At 41.5% G+C, this 19,529-nt stretch overlaps 1 protein-coding gene across 2 annotated transcripts in view; it reads right to left on the reverse strand.

Moving 5' to 3' along the window:
• The window catches only part of PPP4R3A (protein phosphatase 4 regulatory subunit 3A), a 52,504-nt gene extending 34,028 nt beyond the window's left edge, over positions 1–18,476 (reverse strand). Inside the window, exons 1-3 of one of the 2 annotated variants that reach the window (XM_012453126.3) lie at positions 17,665–18,476; positions 5,181–5,236; positions 391–489 (exon numbers count right to left, since the gene is read on the reverse strand). In XM_012453126.3, coding sequence (XP_012308549.2) covers positions 391–489; positions 5,181–5,236; positions 17,665–17,806 — 297 coding nt within the window. In that variant the 5' untranslated portion in view covers positions 17,807–18,476. The remainder of the gene's footprint in view (positions 1–390; positions 490–5,180; positions 5,237–17,664) is intronic. The other variant, XM_012453127.2, reaches the window with a different exon arrangement.
• Between the last annotated feature and the right edge of the window lie 1,053 nt (positions 18,477–19,529).

Raw genomic sequence — 19,529 nt, forward strand, 5'->3', positions numbered from 1 at the left:
ATGGATCTAAATTTATTATTGAGGGACTGAATGGATACAAGGGATGACGGAAGGATAAACATGATCCACAAATTTCTGATTTAAGCAACTGGATGGCACTTACTGAGAAGGAGATGGGATAGATTTATGTGAGAAGATTATGTTTGGTTTGGAGTACTAAATTTAAGATGCTAGTGAACACACAAGGAGAAAATTTCAAAAAGGCAGCTGGATATAAAACACTGGAGTTCGCAAAGATATGAGCTAGAGTTTAATGTCAATAAATTATACCTTCCTTTAAATCAAACTTTTTCAAAGATAGCAGTGATTTATTAGACTGATTTGAAATTTATTTAAAGTCTTGGGCATTAGTTAAAAGCACGGCAAAATACTAAACACTTAAAAAATTACCTGACATATTTTCTCCCAAATTTCATCACATCCAGCTTTTTCTTGAAAGCTAAGGGCCAAGTCATAATTTTCTGCTTCAGACCACACAATCAGAGTGTCCTTTGGAGACATAAAAGGAGTCTGAATGATTAACATACATTATCACAAATGAAAATGAACAAACAAAAGGAACTGAAACAGTGCTCATTTTTACTTGTTCCAAGACTAATACTGGCAATTATCAATGTCTTTCTTTTTCAAAACAATGACTTTTTATACTTCACTTCTCCAATCTATAAAATTTCCTTAAGGACAACTTAAACCAATCTATGAAATATATTCTGTTCATGCACTACAAAAGATAAAAACAAAACATTATACCAATGGTATCCAAGCATCATGACTTACATTTTATGCTCTCATTAAAATGCCAAACAGGACATCTAAGCATAAAATAACTAGGGCATATTAAGACGATAGGGTTAGTAAAACTCTTTCTCTCTTCTCTCTATTGTCAGCACGTGTTTTCCACCTGGGGCTTCTGAGATCCATGAAGCCCTTAAAATTATTCATTAAATTTGTAGTACATGAGCAGTTACCTGCACATAGGTTTAAAAAAAAAAAAAAAAAAAAACTTAGCAAAGTGCTGTGGTTCAAGAAGAAGCAAACTCCTAGCACCTACCACCCTTTCATTCCTATTCAGAACTTCTTAGTTTTATTTTTTGTAGAAATGGAGGCAGGGTCTTGCCGCTGGTCTTGAACTCCTGGCCTAGGCCTTCCCGCCTTGGCCTCCCAAAGCACTGGGATTACAGGCATGAGCCACAGTGCCTGGCCATCTACACAGAACTTAATAATGAAAGTTTAATAAACAGTTCAACAGTTTTTATTAAAATGTAATCTCAGCAAGATACTGCACATGTAATACTGAGACCATTTTATATTCCTCGTAGTACAGAGTATATATTCTACAATATGCATGGTATAATAAAAACATTTGGCTGGGTGCAGTGGCTCAAACCTGTAATCCTAGAACTTTGGGAGGCTCAGGCGGGTGGATCACCTGAGGTCAGGAGTTTTAGATCAGCCTGGCCACCTCTATTAAAAATACAAAAATTAGCTGGGCGTGGTGGTGTGCACCTGTAATCCCAGCTACTTGGGAGGCTGAGGCAGGAGAATCGCTTGAACCTGGGAGGCAGAGGTTGCAGTGAGCTGAGGCTGTGCCACTGCACTCCAGTCTGGGCAATAGGAGCGAAACTCTGTCTCCAAAAAAAAAAAAAAATTATAAAGTCAAAATATTTATAATATCTAATATATCCTTTTGGCCAGGTGCAGTGGCTCACACCTCTAATCCCAACACTTTGGAAAGCCTAGGCAGGCAGATCACCTGAGATCAGGAGTTCAAGACCAACCTGGGCAACATGGTGAAACTCCATCTCTACTAAAAATACAAAAAAAATTTAGCCAGGCATGATGGTGGATGCCTGTAATCCCAGCTACATGGGAGGCTGAGGTGAAATAATCACTTGAACCCAGGAGATGGAGGTTGCAGTGAGATGAGATTGCGCCATTGCACTCCAGCCTGGGTGACACAGTGACACTCCATCTCAAAAGAAAAAAAAAAAAGAAACCCACAACACATATATATATCCATAACCTTCCAAATCTTACTGGCAATAAATAAATATACATACTGTTTAATAGCAATCAACCATTTCAAAAAACGGCCTCTCTCATTGAGAGCAGCCTATAAATAATCTCACAGAAGAAATGGTGAATGGTACTAGGGAGAGTTACATTTAATGGCTGTCTTCAAAATCTGAAGGACCATGTCACTGTTTTTCAAGCTGGTCCAAAGAGAATTTAGAAGATTAAAAGATGGATTTGAGTATATTATAAAGAAAAAAATAATTCAATCTGAATAGTAAGTAACCAAAAAGAACCATGCAAAGGCTGACTGGGCATCCATCAGGATAATAAAGGTTCCCATATTGAGACCAGCTTAAGGTTCCTTAAAGGACCTATGATTCTATTGCAGTGGTTTCTAATCTTTCTCACTAGCAAGGAAACTACTTTTTTTTTAGATAGTGTCTCCCTCTGTCACTCAGGCTGCAGTGTAGTGGCACCATCATGGCTCACTGCAGCCTCTACCTCCCTAGGCTCAGGTGGTCCTTCCACCTCAGCCTCCCAAGTAGCTAGAACTACAGGCATGTGCCACCATGTCCAATGTTTTTATTTTTTGTAGAGATGGAGTTTTGCCATGTTGCCCAGGCTGCTCTCAAACTGCCAGGCTCCAAAAGTGCTAGAATTACAGGCGTGAGCCACTATTCCCAGGCAAGGACACTACTTAATGTAACACAGATGGATTCCATGTTTAAAAATTTGTCTATGTGAGGCACAATGGTGTATCCCTGTAGTCCCAGCTAGTCAAGAGGCTGAGGAAGGAGGATTGCTTGAGGCCAGGAGGTGGAAGCTGCAATGCACTATGATCACACCTGTGAATAGTCACTGTACTCCAGCCTGGGCAACACAGCAAGACCTCATCTCTAAAAAAAACAAAAAAGAAAAGAAAAAGAAAAAAAGAGAAATTTATCTGCTAAACTGCATATTAACTCTGTTCAGTCATTTATATAACTGTCAATCATGAGACCAGTAGTCTCACTGAACTAAAGTGCTGCCAACCAGAAATAAACAAGTAAGAATCTGACTTGGCTGTGCAGCATCACTAAGTCCATAATTTTTATTCAGAATTTTGGAAAACACCTCAAACTCCCCTTTTTATACTATCTCAAAGGACTTCCAGATATCACAGACCCCAGGCAGGCAATCTGATCCAGACTGAGGAGCAGTTCAAGCTCACAACTATTAACATTCTAAGATCAACATGCCAGAAATTAGTAAGGTTTCATTTTTAGTTTCCGTTTATAATTCACCAGGACAGAACTTGAAGAAGAATTTGCAGTTAATCTGTAATTCTGGCAGCCTAAATACTTTACAAGGTCATCTGTTCAGTAGATACTGAGCACTTTATATTATAAGGCTCCACGTAAGACAAAATTAAAGTTGTTACTTTCCCTCAAAATAGCATGGAATAAAAATACTAAGAAATTTAGGAGGTAAAGAGGCCACAGTATAAATTCTAATACCACCATCTATGTGGTAGGTGATGCTTAGAAAGTTAGGTAACCTCTCTGAGCCTCAGTTTCCTCATCATTAGAATGGGAAAGATACATACTGTTATGAAAACTAGTGATAATACAGGTACTATTTCTTAGTGATGAAAATAAAGTTGGGGGAAAATAACAATTGTATTGGGAGTAAGGGGAATAACTCGCCCAAATTAGATGGCTCCTATGATTCTGATATTTACGATTATCAGCTCAATAAAGGCTACTAGGATAAGCATAAAGCCACTATCACATTCTGTTATAATGTATATTCAGAACCATTTGCAGGCTGATGCTTAAGTCCGGGTACAGCTAGACATACGCTTTTAATTTCCTACCCATTTGACAAATTTAGCAAGTTTATAAAATTTTAGAAACTGCTGTTTTCCTTGAAGATTCTAGATTTTCAAAGAATCTTCTTTGAAATTCTTAATTTCCTTGAAGATTACAGCAACTTTTCTCCAAAGTATCTTATCACCCAATAACCTATAGGCTTGAGACACATGAATTTGTTCATTCATTCTCAAAACAAGTTCAATCTTTCCTTTTTCTTAAGATACGCTTTTACTCTTCAGCTGCATACAACTTCAAAACACAAATTTAATGTATTTAAGTATGGAAGACCAAAGCCAAATATTCCAGGCTCTATATTTTTCCAACAAATTTAAGCTTTCTTAAGAACACTAAATGCATCACAGCATTGTATTAGACTATTAAACCATTGAGAAAATATATTGTATGAATGTTTGGTGGACAAATAAATCACTAAATATATTTATGAGTTGATAACAGCATTCCTATCCACTATTTGTGTGATATCAAAAAAGTCACAACCTTTACGCATTATCTAATGGAAAAACTAAAACCAATACTAACTTCTCTCTAGTATTTTAAAGGTCAAGATGAAGCAAAGCACTTTATGAACAAGTTGGTAATATTCTTTCTTCAAAATTAACTATTTTGTACCTGCATCTTCAGGGCAATGAGGGAACTGATCTTGACTTCACTGGCTATACAGAGCACTCATCTTTGTGTGTGTGTGTACTGAATTAGTATCATTTAATGACAGCACTAGTTGATACTAAGTGAGAGATTTACTTTCTGATATTTCTTTGGATATTAGAAAGGTTTAAGAAACAGTATATTTGAGTACATTGTACTGTGAAGTAGTTACCTTCAAAAGTGTAATATCATAAGACCATATTAAGGAATCTGTAAAAGAAATCAGATTCATATGACGGATTCCTATCTACACAGTGCTGCTGTAGAAGGAGATACTAAAATGTTCCTTCTACACTATAGTCTACAACGGCAAGAGGAGGAATTTTCACCATTTAATTGTGTTAGTAGCAGCTTATCATCATCAATGGTCACCTTTTTTTTGTTAGGTAAAAATGAGAAAACTTTAGGGCTCAGTTGCTATATGTGTAACAAAAACTCCATTTTAACTAGTGGCAAGCTTTTTAAATTTAAAATTATTATGTTAAACACTGTAGAAATTGGCAGAAATCCTATTTGAGAATTTGACTGGCAAACTGTTGTAATTTGTTCTAAATTTTTCACTGCAGGGAATCAGATGATAAACTTTCATTTACTCACCAAGTGAAAAGAAAATATGCAAGATAAAATACATCATCAAAACTTTACCTGTTGTTTCTGGTATGCAGTGTTAGGATTTATTTTGGACTCTAAAAGTAGAGAACCTAGGAAACAGAAAAAGATAATCCATTATGTTACTGTAAAACAGCAAAATTATATTCCCTTACATACATACATATTTCCTTTAAATATATATATATTTTTGAGACAGCGTTTCACTCTGTTGACCAGACTGGAGTGCAGTGGCGTGATGTTGGCTCACTGCAACCTCTGCCTCCCAGGCTCAAGGGATTCTCCTGCCTCAGCCTCCCGAGTAGCTAGGATTACAGGTCAGGCTAATTTTTGTATTTTTAGTAGAGATGGGGTTTTGCCGTATTGCCCTGGCTGGTCTTGAATTCTGGAACTCAAATGATCCCAAGGTGCTGAGATTAGAGAGGTGTGAGTCACCCTGCCCAGTCAAAAAATATTATTTTATTTTTTGAGCCGAAGTCTTGCTTTCTCGCCCAGGCTGGTGTGCAGTGGGGCAATTTTGGCTCACTGCAACCTCCGCCTCTTGCGTTTAAGAGATTCTCCTGCCTTAGCCTCACGAGTAGCTGGGATTACAGGTGTGTGCCACCACAACCAGCTTATTTTTTGCATTTTTAGTAGAGAAGGGGTTTCACCATGTTGGTCAGGCTGGTCTTGAACTCCTGACTTCCAGGTGATCTACCAGCCTCAGTCTCCCAAAGTGCTGGGATTACACACATAAGCCACTGTGCCCATCCTCCAAAAATATTTTTTCCATTTTTTGTAGAGATAGAGTCTTGCTATGTTGCCCAGGCTGGTCTCCAATTCCTGGGCTCAAGTGATCCTCCCATTCTTCACTCCTCCCAAAGTGCCAGGATGGCAGGTACAAGCCACTGTGCCCGGCCGTATTTCCTTTTTTGAACATTTGATGCACACTCAACTTCAGTTATAGAAAAATTATTTTTAAAACAATGTAAGTTTAATTACAGCAACTTGTAACCTAAAAAATGTTTTTTCTGAGACAGAGTCTAGGATCTGTTGCCCACGCTGGAGTGCAATTGTGCGATTTCAGCTCACTGTAACCTCCACCTTTTGGGTAGCTGGGTCTATAGGTACCAGCCACCATGCCTGGTTAAGTTTTAAATTTTTGAACAGATGGGGTCTCACTCTGTTGCCCAGGCTGTTCTCGAACTCCTGGGCTCAAATGATATACCCATCTTGGCTTCCCAAAATGCTGCGATTACAGGCACGAGCCACTGCACCCAGTCAATAAATGTTTTATATATGTGCTTACTCTGAACAGGAAAGATACGATAATCTGATGAGTAAGGACAGGATAACACAGAAATCTACCAATTTATGGGTGGCACAAGACAGTTAAACAGCACAGTGTGAAGGCAGATGATCTTGGTTAAAATATCTGATATACTATATGACTTTCAATACCCCTCTCCTCTCGTCTACCAGTTCTAGTTTATACCTGCAAGTACTACTTGAAGACAAACTCTGGCCCAAAACATTTGAGAAAAAGCAGTTTCCTCTGCAACTGTCTCTCATACAGAGCTTTCATTTCTTCTCATATTATACTTAACAATTGCTTTACCCATTCCAAATAGTGGCTAGATGGCTAAGAGTGCTCTTAACATTTCCAAATTTAGTTTGCTTTTACATCAAAATTCATTTGTTTTATGATGCTGTCCAATAATAGTGATTTAAAGACCATTCAATACTGTGTGCTCAAAACAGTACCAATACCAAACATAGTAAATTAACCAAATTCTGATAATTCAATTTGTGTATGTCCTATGCACATAAACAGCTTTCTACTTCACACCAACCTACCACTATGTCTAGGACAGGTGACCTGATTAATCCAAAATATCTTTCTTATCCTTTGAGTACTTAAGGTAACTAAACATTATCCATATATATTTTTCCACCTGTATTCCCCACAAACCACATTTCTTTGGGTTTTCTTTCCAAAAACTGGTTTTGGCTTAGGAGGCCCAGATAAGCATTCTCATATTTTAGAGAAAATACTGTTTTAATCTTCCTTTTTTCCAACTTTTGACCAGATTAATCAAAATATATCTTCCAGTGCCCCTTCAATTCTCTTTATGCACCATTTTCAGGTTTTATTTTGGTGGTTATTAAGACTGGTTTTAGTGATACATTCATAACAAGAAAAAGCAGCAAGCAGGTGGCCAGGTGTGGTGGTTCACGCCTATAACCCAGCAGTTGGGAAGCTGAGGTGGAAGGATCGCTTGAGGCCAGGACTTTGCAAACAACTCGAACAACTCGGCTAATAAAGTGGGACTTGCCTCTGCAAAAATAACAATAAAATAAAAGTAAGAAAAAGACAGGCCAGGTGTGGTGGCTCACACCTGTAATCCCAACAATTTTGGGAGGCTGAGGCGGGCAGATCACTTGAGGTCAGGAGTTTGAGACCAGCCTAGCTAACAAGGTTAAACCCCATCTCTACTAAAAATAAAAAAATTAGCTGGGCATGGTGGCGGGCGCCTGTAATCCTAGCTACTTGGGAGGCTGAGGCAGGAGAATCACTTGAACCCAGGAGGTGCAGGTTGCAGTGAGATGAGATTGCATCACTGCACTCTGGCCTGGGCTACAAAGTGAGACTGCCTCAAAAAAAAAAATAAATAAATAAAGAGAGAAAAAATAAATTAGCTGGATGAAGTGGTACATGCCTATAGTCCTAGATACTCAAGAGACAGGCAGGAAGATTGTCTGAGCCAGGATTTCAAGACTATAGTGAGCCATGATTGCGCCACTACACTCTAGACTGGGTGGTAAGAGATCCTGTCTCAAAAAACAAAGGCAAGGTGCGGTGGCTCAGCCTGTAATCCCAGCACTTTGGGAGGCCGAGATGAGAGGATCACTTGAAGCCTGCCTGGTCTCAATAGTAAGACCCCATCCTATATATTTTTAACATAGAATTTTTAAAAAAGTATAAAAGCCTCCAAACTATTTTTGTAGTCTTTGTTTTAATTACTGGAATAAACATTGCATTCTATTATTCTCCACTGAAATCATAAAGTATATAAAGTACATTATGAATCAATCTTATTATTATTTTTTTTTAAGATGGAGTTTCACTCTTGTTGCCCAGGCTGGAGTACAATGGCATGATCTCGGCTCAATGCAACCTCTGCCTCCTGGGTTCAAATGATTCTCCTGCCTCAGCCTCCTGAGTAGGCATGCACCACCACACCAGGCTAATTTTGAATTTTCAGTAGAGATGGGGTTTCTCCATGTTGGTCAGGCTGGTCTTGAACTCCTGACCTCAGGTGATCCACCTGCCTCGGCCAATCTTACAAAAGTACAGCCTATGTAAAATAAAAAAATTAGGCATCACCAAAATTAAAAACTTTTAATTGTTTGTGATGCAAACAATACCATCAAGTACAAAGAAAGTACATAGAATGAGAGAAAAGATTTAGAAACCATGTATCTGGTAAAGAAATTGTATCCAAAATATATAAAGAACTCTTACAACTCAATATTAAAAACTGGACAATGAATTTGAATAGAGGTTTATCCAAAAAGGATATACAAACAACTAGTAAGCATATGGAAAGATGCTCAGCATTAGTTATTAAGGAAATGCAAATGAAATCCATAAATAAGGGCCAGGCTCACACAAAGTGGGAACAGAAGCAGAGGGCAGGAGGCTGGGTGTGGTGGCTTACACCTGTAATACCAGCACTTTGGGAGGCAGAGGAAGGTGCATCACTTGAGGTCAGGAGTTTGAAAGCAACCTGGCCGACATAGTGAAACCCCATCTCTACTGACGACACACAAAAAATTAGCTGGGCGTGGTTGTGCAAGCCTGTAAACCCAGGTACTCCGGAAGCAGAGTCAGGAGAATTGCCTGAACCTGGGAGGTGGACTGCAGGGAGCCGGGATCGCACCACTGAACTCCAGTTTGGGAGACAGAGCGAGACTGTCTCAAACAAAAACAAAAACCACAAATGAGATATGATTTAATACCCACTACGATGTCTACAATCAAAAAGATAATAAAAAGTAGTGACAAGGCTGTGGAGAAATAGGAAGCCTCATACATTTGCTTTTAGGAATATAAAATGAGGCATCGATTTTGGAAAAGTTTGGCAGTTCCTCAAAAAGTTAAGCAGAGTTACTTTGCAATTCCCCTCTTCAGTATGTATCTGAGAGAAATGAATGTACGCCCAAACAGAAACTTGTACATTTATGTTCCTAGCAAGGTTATTTACAACAGCAAAAAATGAACAGATAAATACAATGTGGTATATATTTAGCTACATAGAGTAATGAAAACCTAACACATTACAATCCGTATAAACCTTGAAAACATGAAATTAAAGAAGGCCATCACAAAATACCACATATGTCCAGACAGGTAAATTAATTTATTTACTTATTTATATTTTTGAGACAGTCTCACTCTTGCCCAGGCTGGAGTACAGTGGTGGGATCTGAGCTCACTGCAACCTCTGCCTCCCAGGTTCAAGCAATACTCCTGCTTCAGCCACCCAAGTAGCTGGGACTACAGGTGTGCATCACCATGTCCGACTAATTTTTGTATTTTTAGTAGAGACAGGTTTTCACCATGTTGGCCAGGCTGGTCTCAAACACCTGACCTCAAGTGATACACCTGACCTCAAGTGATACACCTGCCTTGGCCTCCCAAAGTGCTGGGATTACAGGTGTGAGCCACTGTTCCCGGCCCAGACAGGTAAATTTAGACGGAAAACAGAATAGAGCTTTTTTAGGGCTGGGAGGAAGTGAAAGTGGGTAGTGATTGCTAATGGGCACATGATTTTTTTCAGAGGAGACAAAATGTTCTAAAATTAGATTGTGGTGATGGTTGCACAAACCTGTGATTATACCAAAAAACAATGAATTGTACATTTTGAATGGGTGAATTATATAGTATGCAAAAGCTGTTAAAACAAAAACAAAACAAAAAGGTAAAGTGCAGCCTAAGCAATATAGGGACACCTTGTCTCTACATAAAAATTTAAAAAATTAGCCAAGCGTGGCAGTGCATGCCTGTAGTCCCAGCTGCTCAGGAGGCAGAGCTGAGAAGATTGCTTGAGCCCGGGAAATGCAGTTTGCAGGGAGCCAATATCATGCCACTGCACTCTAGCCTAGGCAGCAGAGCAAGATCCAGTCTCAAAAAAAAAAAGAAAAAAAAAAAAAAGGAAACAGTAAAGTATAAACATTTATACAATGGATACCATAAACAATGTTAATATATGAATCAAAGTGTGAACACAACAGATATTAATTTTACAAACCTGAGTAAAAGACAGCTGAGACAAAGGTATTTACCACAGAATTCCATTTACACAAAGCTCACAAAGTGGCAAAGTTAACCTATCATTAGGCCAGCAGTTATCTCTCAGTAGGATAGTGACTGGGGAGGAACATGAAGTAGGCTTCTAGAGTACTGGTTATGTTGTTTCTTCAACTGTGTGCTGGTATTTTTTGGAAAATTCATCAAATTGAATACTTATGATTTGTATACCTTTTGATGTATTACACTGCAATTCAAAAGTTTTTTTTAAATTTAAGAAGTCAAAAACACATAGCACAGGGGATTGAGGTTATTATTCAAGTTGTACTTTCAAGAAACACATGCCTGACTTTTACAGTTGTTAAAAACCACAGCAGTGCAGTGGTATGACATTGTCAGCCACCCGATCCCGATTAGCAATTATTTCTCAAGTACTAGTCCCTTTTGCAATTTCTTCAAAACTCTCTCAGTAGTGTTTACAGGATCAGGAAAATTGGAAAGGGAAAACAAACAAACAAAAAGGTCTGACATATTCCCTTCCAAAGTCCTGGCTAAAACAAGAACTTGAAGCTTCTGGTGTTGGGAAATTTCTTTTTTTCTGGGCCATTCAGGATATTAGAGGGAAGTAACCCCTGAAACTCTTTTCAGCCATATCACACAGTTTTAGTCTAGGAAGTCCAGCTCTGATCCCCCAATACCATATTTCCAAAGAGATAAGTAGGCAATAGAGGCTAGACCATGGGAAACAGTCTTTCAACTTAGGGCTCAGTAAGACAATAAATAAAAGACATAATACTAGGTTTACTCCTAATCTAGCAATCAGGTTTCCCCCCATCACCTAATAGGTTTTATTGAGCCAAGTTATAAACACTACACCAATCAACTATAAAAGGTCCAGTTGAGTGTTAATATGAATTAACACAATCCTTCCCTCCAACGTTTGTCTGTATTCTGTTGCTATAGCTACAGTATCAGGAACAGTAATTCTATCCTACTAATGTATGGGTATGGAGGGGGATGCAGAGTTCAACTTTTGGAGAGGGATTTATTTAATACCATGGTAGCAGAGATGACAGGAGAGAAATGAAGATGATCCTTAGCAGGAGACCTCAGCAACATTAAGAGGGAGGTAGAGAAAGTTCTAACTAGGAGCAACACATGTTTCTGGTAACTGTTATGTCTAGTGGAACTTAATAACTGAAGCACACACTCAAGACAGACCCCATTCACCCAAACTCATTTGAGAAACACATCTATCCTCTCCAATGAAACAGATGCCCTTATCTCCCAAGAGCAATCTCTTATACACACACACACACACGAGATAACTTTTCCCACACATCTGAGAAAGACACTGTTATAAAGACCAAAGAAAGGAAATCCTACACTCCAATTTAAGAAAACTCCCAACATTGAGACTTGAGAAAGGTCTCCCCACTTCCAACCTGAAATATGAGAAAGGAAATACAGAGAATGGAAATCAAGAGACTGTTCAGCTAAGAGGAATGGATCAGTACTTCTAAATCTGTCACTGTGGAATCTATCATTCCTAACGAGTTCTAATGTCTACTAATTGATATGTACACTTGGACTTACTCAGAAAGATGAGTCCTTAATACTCATTTACCAGTAACAAGACTGAAAATTTAATCATCTTCACCTACCCAACATTTAAACACATTTCTTTGGGCCAACCACTCTTCTAGGAAATTACCCTACATCCTCACGTAAGTGCCAAGGTATACGGATAAAGATTTCATTAGTAGAGTCTGTAATGGCAAAACATTACAAACCATCTATACCAGCCGTTCTCAAAGTATGATCTGAGGACACCACGGGGCCTGTAAAGTTAAAATTATTTTCAAAATGGTATTACAAGGTTATCTGCCTTTTCCACCATTAATTCTCTTACAGAGTCTATACTGATACTGCAAAAGACTGCATGCAGAAGCAGATGAGAATCTTTCTGGTTTTTTAAAAATGAGGCCAGATGTTGAGATTTGTAAAAATATAAAACAATGACACTTCTCACTAAATTCTTGTTTTAGAAAAGTTATTTTTTCTTAATGTTATTTTGTTAACATGCTATGTTAAAACATTATTTTTAAGTGAGTTAACTTTTTAAAAATCTGTTTTAATTTCTAATATGGTAAATATCAATAAATATAATCCAAATGAACAATGAGGGAATCCTCAATTTAAGAGCATAAAGGTATCTAGCTGGGCGTGGTGGCATGAGCCAATGATCCCAGGTACTTGGGAGTCTGCTGTGGGAGGGTCACTTGAGCCTGGGGGATTGAGCAAGACCCTGCCCGGAAAAAATAAAGTAAAAAATAAAAACGAGGCCAGGTTTGGTGGCTCACACCTATAATCCCAGCACTTTGGGAGGCTGAGGTGGTCTGATCACTTGAGGCTAAGAGTTCGAGACCAGCCTGGTCAACATGGTGAAACCCTGTCTCTACTAAAAATACAAAAATTAGTTGGGCATGGTGGTGCACACCTGTAATCCCCAGTACTCAGGAAGATGAGGCAGGAGAAATGCTTGAACCCAGGAGGCAGAGGTTGCAGTGAACCAAGATTGCACCACTGCACTCCAGCCTGGGCTACAGAGTGAGACTCCATCTCAAAAATTTAAAAATTAAAATTAAATTAAAAAAAGAAAAACAAAAACTAAAGGGACGTGTTCTTACAACCTGTTTTGCCAGCAGAAACCTATTTCTGCTATGGATAAGGATGCAAGCCAAGAAATGGGCCCAGAAGCTTAGTGGGACATCCCTTTCCTCTACAGCAACGTACGCTGAGTGCCAAGTTACTCAGTTTTGGAAGGGAAGGGCATACAGTACTTACCCAGACAGCCCTGTAACATGAAGGCCACAAGTACTTCCATTTAGAAATTCCCTTCTGTGATTCTTGAATGAGCATATAAGCTCCCCTAATAAGAACTGAACCTACAGTTGAGATAACATTATTATAGCTTCCCTTTCCTCAAAGACAGACCAAATAGAGAAAAATTTAAAACTAACCAGCCTCTCTACACCCATGCTAAAACTATACACATTATAAAATTCCTAAACACTTTGTAATTACTAAGTAGTGTGTACAGTTTAAAATGAATTGCCTGAATTTGAATCCCAACTCATACCATCTTAGTAGATAAATGACTTTGGACATGTTGTCATCTTTTATGAGATCTATTTTAAAAAATGAGGCTGAGTGTGGTGGCTCACGCCTGTAATCCCAGCGCTTTGGGAGGCTGAGGGGGGAAGATCATCTGAGGTCAGGAGTTCGACACCAGTCTGGCCAACATGGTGAAACCCCATCTATACTAAAAATACAAATATCAGCCACACATGATGGCATGCATCTGTAATCTCAGGCCTGAGGCCTGAAGCACAAGAATCGCTTGAACCCAGCAGGCGGAGGATGCAATAAGCTGAGATCATGCCACTGCACTCCAGCCCGGGAGACAGAGATTTTGTCCCCCCCCCCAAAAAAAGAAAAAAGATACTACCACCTATTTCACGGTATGCAAAAGCTCCTATCATCCTACCTAGCACTGGTCAGTTTCTCACCAAATTAGCTGAATTGGGAAATAGCCTATTTCTAAGGTGGATGATTAACACATCATAAAAGCTTACTAATTTTATGGACCATAAAATATTTCAAAAGTGTTAAGAATCAAATTTTGTTTTAAAGAAATAATCTAAAAATCAAAAGAATTTGCGGGGGGGAAGCTACAAGTAAGTTAAAGAAAAGCTTCAACACAATAATGACTAGGTCTAGCTCAAGTATGGAAAAGCTCAATAATTTTAAGTTTCTGTTGGACGAATGACTCAATTTATGGAAAATCAGAAATACTTTCCATTTTGCTCATGACAATAAATAGAAAATATCAATTATCCTATGATGGAGAATGGAGCAAGCACACAATAATGGCTGACTCAAACTAGCAGTCGACACAAAAACATTCACGTAAAGCTTGTAGATAAACTACAGTAGAAAATATCTTTAAGCTAAAAGTTATTTTTCATTTTCTTTGAAATAAACCTTCAGGCTAAGAATAAAGCAGCAAATCCAAGTAGACAGTAATATGGGAGTTTAATACGGCTAATAGCACTAACTAAATCAGAGCATTGCTGTGAGAATTATGTAAGTCAATTTAAGAACTGCTTAAAGACTTTCTGGCACATAGTAGGCATTCAGTAAATTGTGACTTATTATCCCTATTTAGACGTTAGAAGAAATATTAATCATGAAATTACACATTACTGACAGTATTTCACAAGTACTTGGAATTTCTTCTGAGTCCACTGTGTGACACAGGGTCTCCCTGTCATCTGTCACCCAGTACAGTGGCATGATCACAGCTCACTGTAGCCTCCATCTCCTGGGCTCCAGTGATCCTCCCACCTCAGCCTCCAGAGCAGCTGGGACTACAGGACCATGCCACACCAGCTGATGTTTGTATGTTTTGTAGGGACAGGGGTTTGCCATGCTGCCCCAGCTGATCTCGAACTCCTGACCCCACGGAACAGTCTGCCTCAGCCTTCCAAAGTGCTGGGATTATAGGCGTGAGCCACCACACCCAGCCTAAGTCCATTCTTTGGTTTCAGTTTTCCTTACAACCTATATTTACAGTATAATTAAGCTCTCTCCTTGCTACATAAAAACTAAGTAATTTTGTTTTAGTCATTTAACCTCCAACCTACGAAATGGAGGAAGAGAGATTTGGGGCTATTTCTAAAATGGTAAAAATATAAATGGAGGTCAGGGCACAGTGGTTCATGTCTGTAATCCTAGCACTCTGAGAGGCCGAGGCAGGTGGATCACCTGAGGTGAGGAGTTCGAGACCAGAGTTGCCAAAATGGTGAAACTTTTGTCTCTACTAAAAATACAAAAAAATTAGCCAAGCGTAGTGACACATGCCTGTAATCCCAGTACTCAGGAGGCTGAGGTAGGATAATTGCTTGAAACCAGGAGGTGGAGGTTTCAATGAGCCGAGATTGTGCCACTGCACTCCAGCCTGGGCGACAAGAGCAAAACTCTGTCTTAAAAAAAAAAAAAAAATATATATATATATATGGAAAAAAGAAATAGAATTTTATATTAACATGGCAGAAGAGCGTAATTCTGATAATATGACATTAAGCTTTTATGCTTAAAAATATCGGCTGGGCGCGGTGGCTCATGCCTGTAACGCCAGCATTTTGGGAGGCCAAGGTGGGTGGATCACGAGGTCAGGAGTTCAAGACCAGACTGACCAACATGGGGAAATCCTGTCTCTACTAGAAATACAAAATTAGCCAGGCGTGGTGGTGCATGCCTGTAATCCCAGCTACTCAGGAGGCTGAGGCATGAGAATCGCTTGAACCCTGGAGGTTCAGGTTGCAGATCGATCGTACCGCTGCACTTTAGCCTGGGCGACACAGCAAGACTCCATCTCAAAAAAAAGAAAAAAAGAAAAAAAAATCTTAAAGGATATGTTTGTATAATTAATCAAATACATGATGTGAAGGTTATTTTTAAGATGAATTTCAAAGATGATCTCAAATCTACATATGCTTTCAGCTGGGATGGTGGCTCACGTCTGTAACACCAATACTCTGGGAGGCCTGGTGGGTGGATTGTGTGAGGTCAAGAATTTGAGACCAGCAACAAGGCAAAACCATGTCTTTTTTGTTTTATTTATTTATTTTTGACGGTAAAAAATTAAAAAGTAATCTACAAGTGCTTTCATCTCACAAGAAGCTGATACTAAAAGCCCATACCTTCCAAAATACTTGTAAAGTTTTCCAAATGCGTGAAAGATCTAGAGTAGGTTACTATGTGAGTCACATACAAACGCACACTAACACTTGACATTCAAATTGTATTTTAAGAAGCCAGTAATAACTCAGGCTCAGAAAAATATACCTAACATATTCAAAAATTTTTAAATGCCCCCAAAAGGAAGTAATTATTACAGTTTTAAGTTATTTTGGGTAACCTTATAATCTGTGGGCAATATACTTCAGATTACCACCTTCAATTTAAATCCAACATAAATGTTCCCAGGGTGGGTCTTGATTTTTCAGGGAATTGGAGTTCTGGATAGAGTCCAGTTGAAAAAAAATTCCCTGAAATTAGTTTGTTAATAATTCTGATACAGAATCACCACAATCATCATAAACCGACATCATCAGCAACTATAAACTATAAACCAATGTACCAAGATAGGTGGGAGAGAACTACTTTCACGTTTGGAAGCAACAATATGATTAAAAGTTTTACCCAACGTGAGCATTTTAAATGAAATTCACTGCATATCAACAAAAACTGTGGCAATCCCAAGAGAGAAAAAGTCTTTTAAAATATGAAACACTCAGAACATGCGGAAAAAAGAAAAGAAAAAACGTAAAACACTTATTTTCAAACACCTTAGTCTTTGAACCTTGAGGGTTGTTTCAAAATATGTGAAGCATAATCACTAGTGAAGATCCGAAAGGTTTTAAAAATTATCTGCCAACTTCTCTGCACCTGTTAACCAAATTATGAACACTCATTTAAGCAATCAAAAAAAAAGGCTCATGTACAATGATTCCAAATTTGCAAGATGTTTATATAGGGAGCTACACAAAAATCCTGCATTACTATAAAAAAAGCAACCAACACGGGTGAACAAAAAAAATCTATCTTCGCAAGGTAAAGTGTTTTCTCTGCTTAGTGTAGAGTTGCCAGATCCATGAACCACTGTTGCCAACCTGCAACAGGATGAGAAATATGGAGCAAAAAGATGTTTAAGAAGAGAAAGAAAAAAAGCACAGCAAGTGAAACGTCCAAGAACTTTCTTAGCTCCCAGCAAAGTTTCATGCCTGCTGTAAAGATGAGTGAACTAAGGCAGATCAGATTAATCAGTGCCTTTCTCAAGGTCACTCTAGTGCAAAACAACAGCACACCCCCAATCTCAGGTCCTCGACCTCTCCACGCTCCAGGGCGGCACTGCTCAAACATGCTCGGCCCTCCTCATACCCCAAATGCCACCAGGCACTCAGAAAGGAAACATTTCAAGCTCTCTCCGGGGAGGTCCCGCAAGACTGGGGTACCTGGGGCCCGCCCTCCCCCGAGGTGGCTACCGTCCCCAGCCGTCCCTCCGTTCTCGGGGAGCGAGTGCCAGGCCCCGCAAGAACCAGGGAGGTGGCCCAGGGCCGCTGGGGCTGCCAAGGTCCCGCCGCGAGCAGCTTCACTTACCGTCGCTCTCGGCCCTGACAAGCAGAGACATGCCCTTCAGCCGCTCCACGTAGCCGGACGACACATGCCCGGTGCCCCGGTCGTCCCACTGCCGGTCCTCGTTGAGCGTGTACACCTTCACCCGCCGCCGGGTGTCGGTCATCGTGCCGCCCGGGGACCGGGGCGGGGGCCCCGCCGGTAGACGCCCAGGAAGGGGCCCTGGAGAGGCGAGGGGCGAGGCGTGAGAGCGCCCGCGAGCGGAGGGCTCCCCGGCCTCACTGCCACCGCTCGGCGCCGCGGGGCCGGGCCGCCACCTGCATGGCCCGCTCCCGGGCCCAAGCTCTGGGCCGCCGCCTTTCCTCGCCTCCGGCTCCCCGGTGCTATTGTCCAGACCCGGCGAGCCCGGCGCCCGGCAACCCCGATGGGGCCGCGCAGCGCTTCGCAGCCTCCCGCCCCGCCGAGCTAGGAATTCGGGTCTCCCGTCACTGCCCTGCTCCCGCCTCCGCCATGATCTCCGCAAAGCAGCTTCCCGCGCCGCCGCCGCCTCCTCAGGCCGCCGCCGCCGCCGCCATGTTTTCCTTCCTTGTACCTGGCCCTGCCACCGCGGCCAGTGGCTCCCTTCCGCTCCGCCTGCTTCAAACGTCAGAAGCCGACAGGCGCCTGATCCTGCTGCAACTGCTACCGCTTCCCGGGAGACTCCGAGGGCTCTCGGCCGCCCGAGTGCCCCGGGCTAGTGGAAGTCGCTTTCCCTCCGCCGCCGCCTCCTCTTCCGTCTTCCTCACAGAGCCAAAGCAACCGCCATCTTGGTTCGCCCCTCAAAAGCGGCGCGCGGGGCCACCCAGGGAGCAGCTGCAGGGGCGGCCCGTAGCCCCACCATTTAAAGAGACAGCAGCGAGGCCGGGAGCCTTACTGCGGCGGAGGCCTCGGACGGAGGCGGGAGGCGGGCGCGGACTTGCCAAGGTGGCGGGAGCGAGGAAGCAGAGGAGGCGGGACGCTGGTTGCGCCGATGACAGCCCGGGGCTCCCTCGCGCCTCCCCGCACGTACCGTCGTGCGAGCGCGGGGCGGCGTGTGCGTCCGTCGCGCCCTGTGTTCGTCATCAGCCCGACTCCGGAATGCGCGAGGGGCGTGGATCCGTCTGCGGCCTTTGCGTGCGGGCGTGTCGGCTATAATCCGTTCTCCTCCGCCTTCCCTAGTCTCTGCCGTTACTCTTGGTCTGCGGACTCCGGGTGGCGGGGGCCTGGGCCCCTACCCGCCTCTGAGAGTGTTTCCTCCAGGCCGCCTTTGCGGCTGAGTCGGGCGCTTGGGACCCACCGGACGCTTTGCGGTCTTGAGGAAATGAAATGGAAACGCTTCCGGGGAAGGTCGCGGGTGTGAGCGGCGAGGTCGGCGCAGCCTTGAGAGCCGCCATGGGTCGCGGACTGGCGTGGCCAGCGTGGAAACTTGGGACTGTTTGCGTTTTCTGGGCGTGGTACCGAGTCCCAAGTGACAATTCTAAAACTTCAGCTTACAATCTAGTCAAGCCCCAAGTGCTCGATTCCTTCATCCCTTTGAGAACTGTCTGCCAGCCTTCCTTGTCGGGAAAAGAAATTGAGGCGCTCAGAGAAACAAATACGACACTGTCTAATCGGGAGGAGTGATTCTCAGCGTTAGATAGTCCTGTGTTTTGAACACCTACTTGATGTCAAACATTGCTAATCTTCACAAAGGAATAACATTACCGTTTCTATCATGCAGCTCATATGCCACTATTTTAGTGGCTTTTACCATTTGCCAGAACTGCTAGGTCGGTCCTGCCCATTAGGAATATAATGTGAGCCACACACGGAATTTTAAGTTTCACAGTAGCCACTCTCTTTAAAGTAGAAGCTGATGAAATTAGTGTTAA

The sequence above is a fragment of the Aotus nancymaae genome, unplaced genomic scaffold (genome assembly GCF_030222135.1).
Source record: "Aotus nancymaae isolate 86718 unplaced genomic scaffold, 86718_ANA_hifiasm-v0.15.2.pri h1tg000011l, whole genome shotgun sequence".
In the NCBI taxonomy this organism is placed as follows: Eukaryota; Metazoa; Chordata; class Mammalia; order Primates; family Aotidae; genus Aotus; species Aotus nancymaae.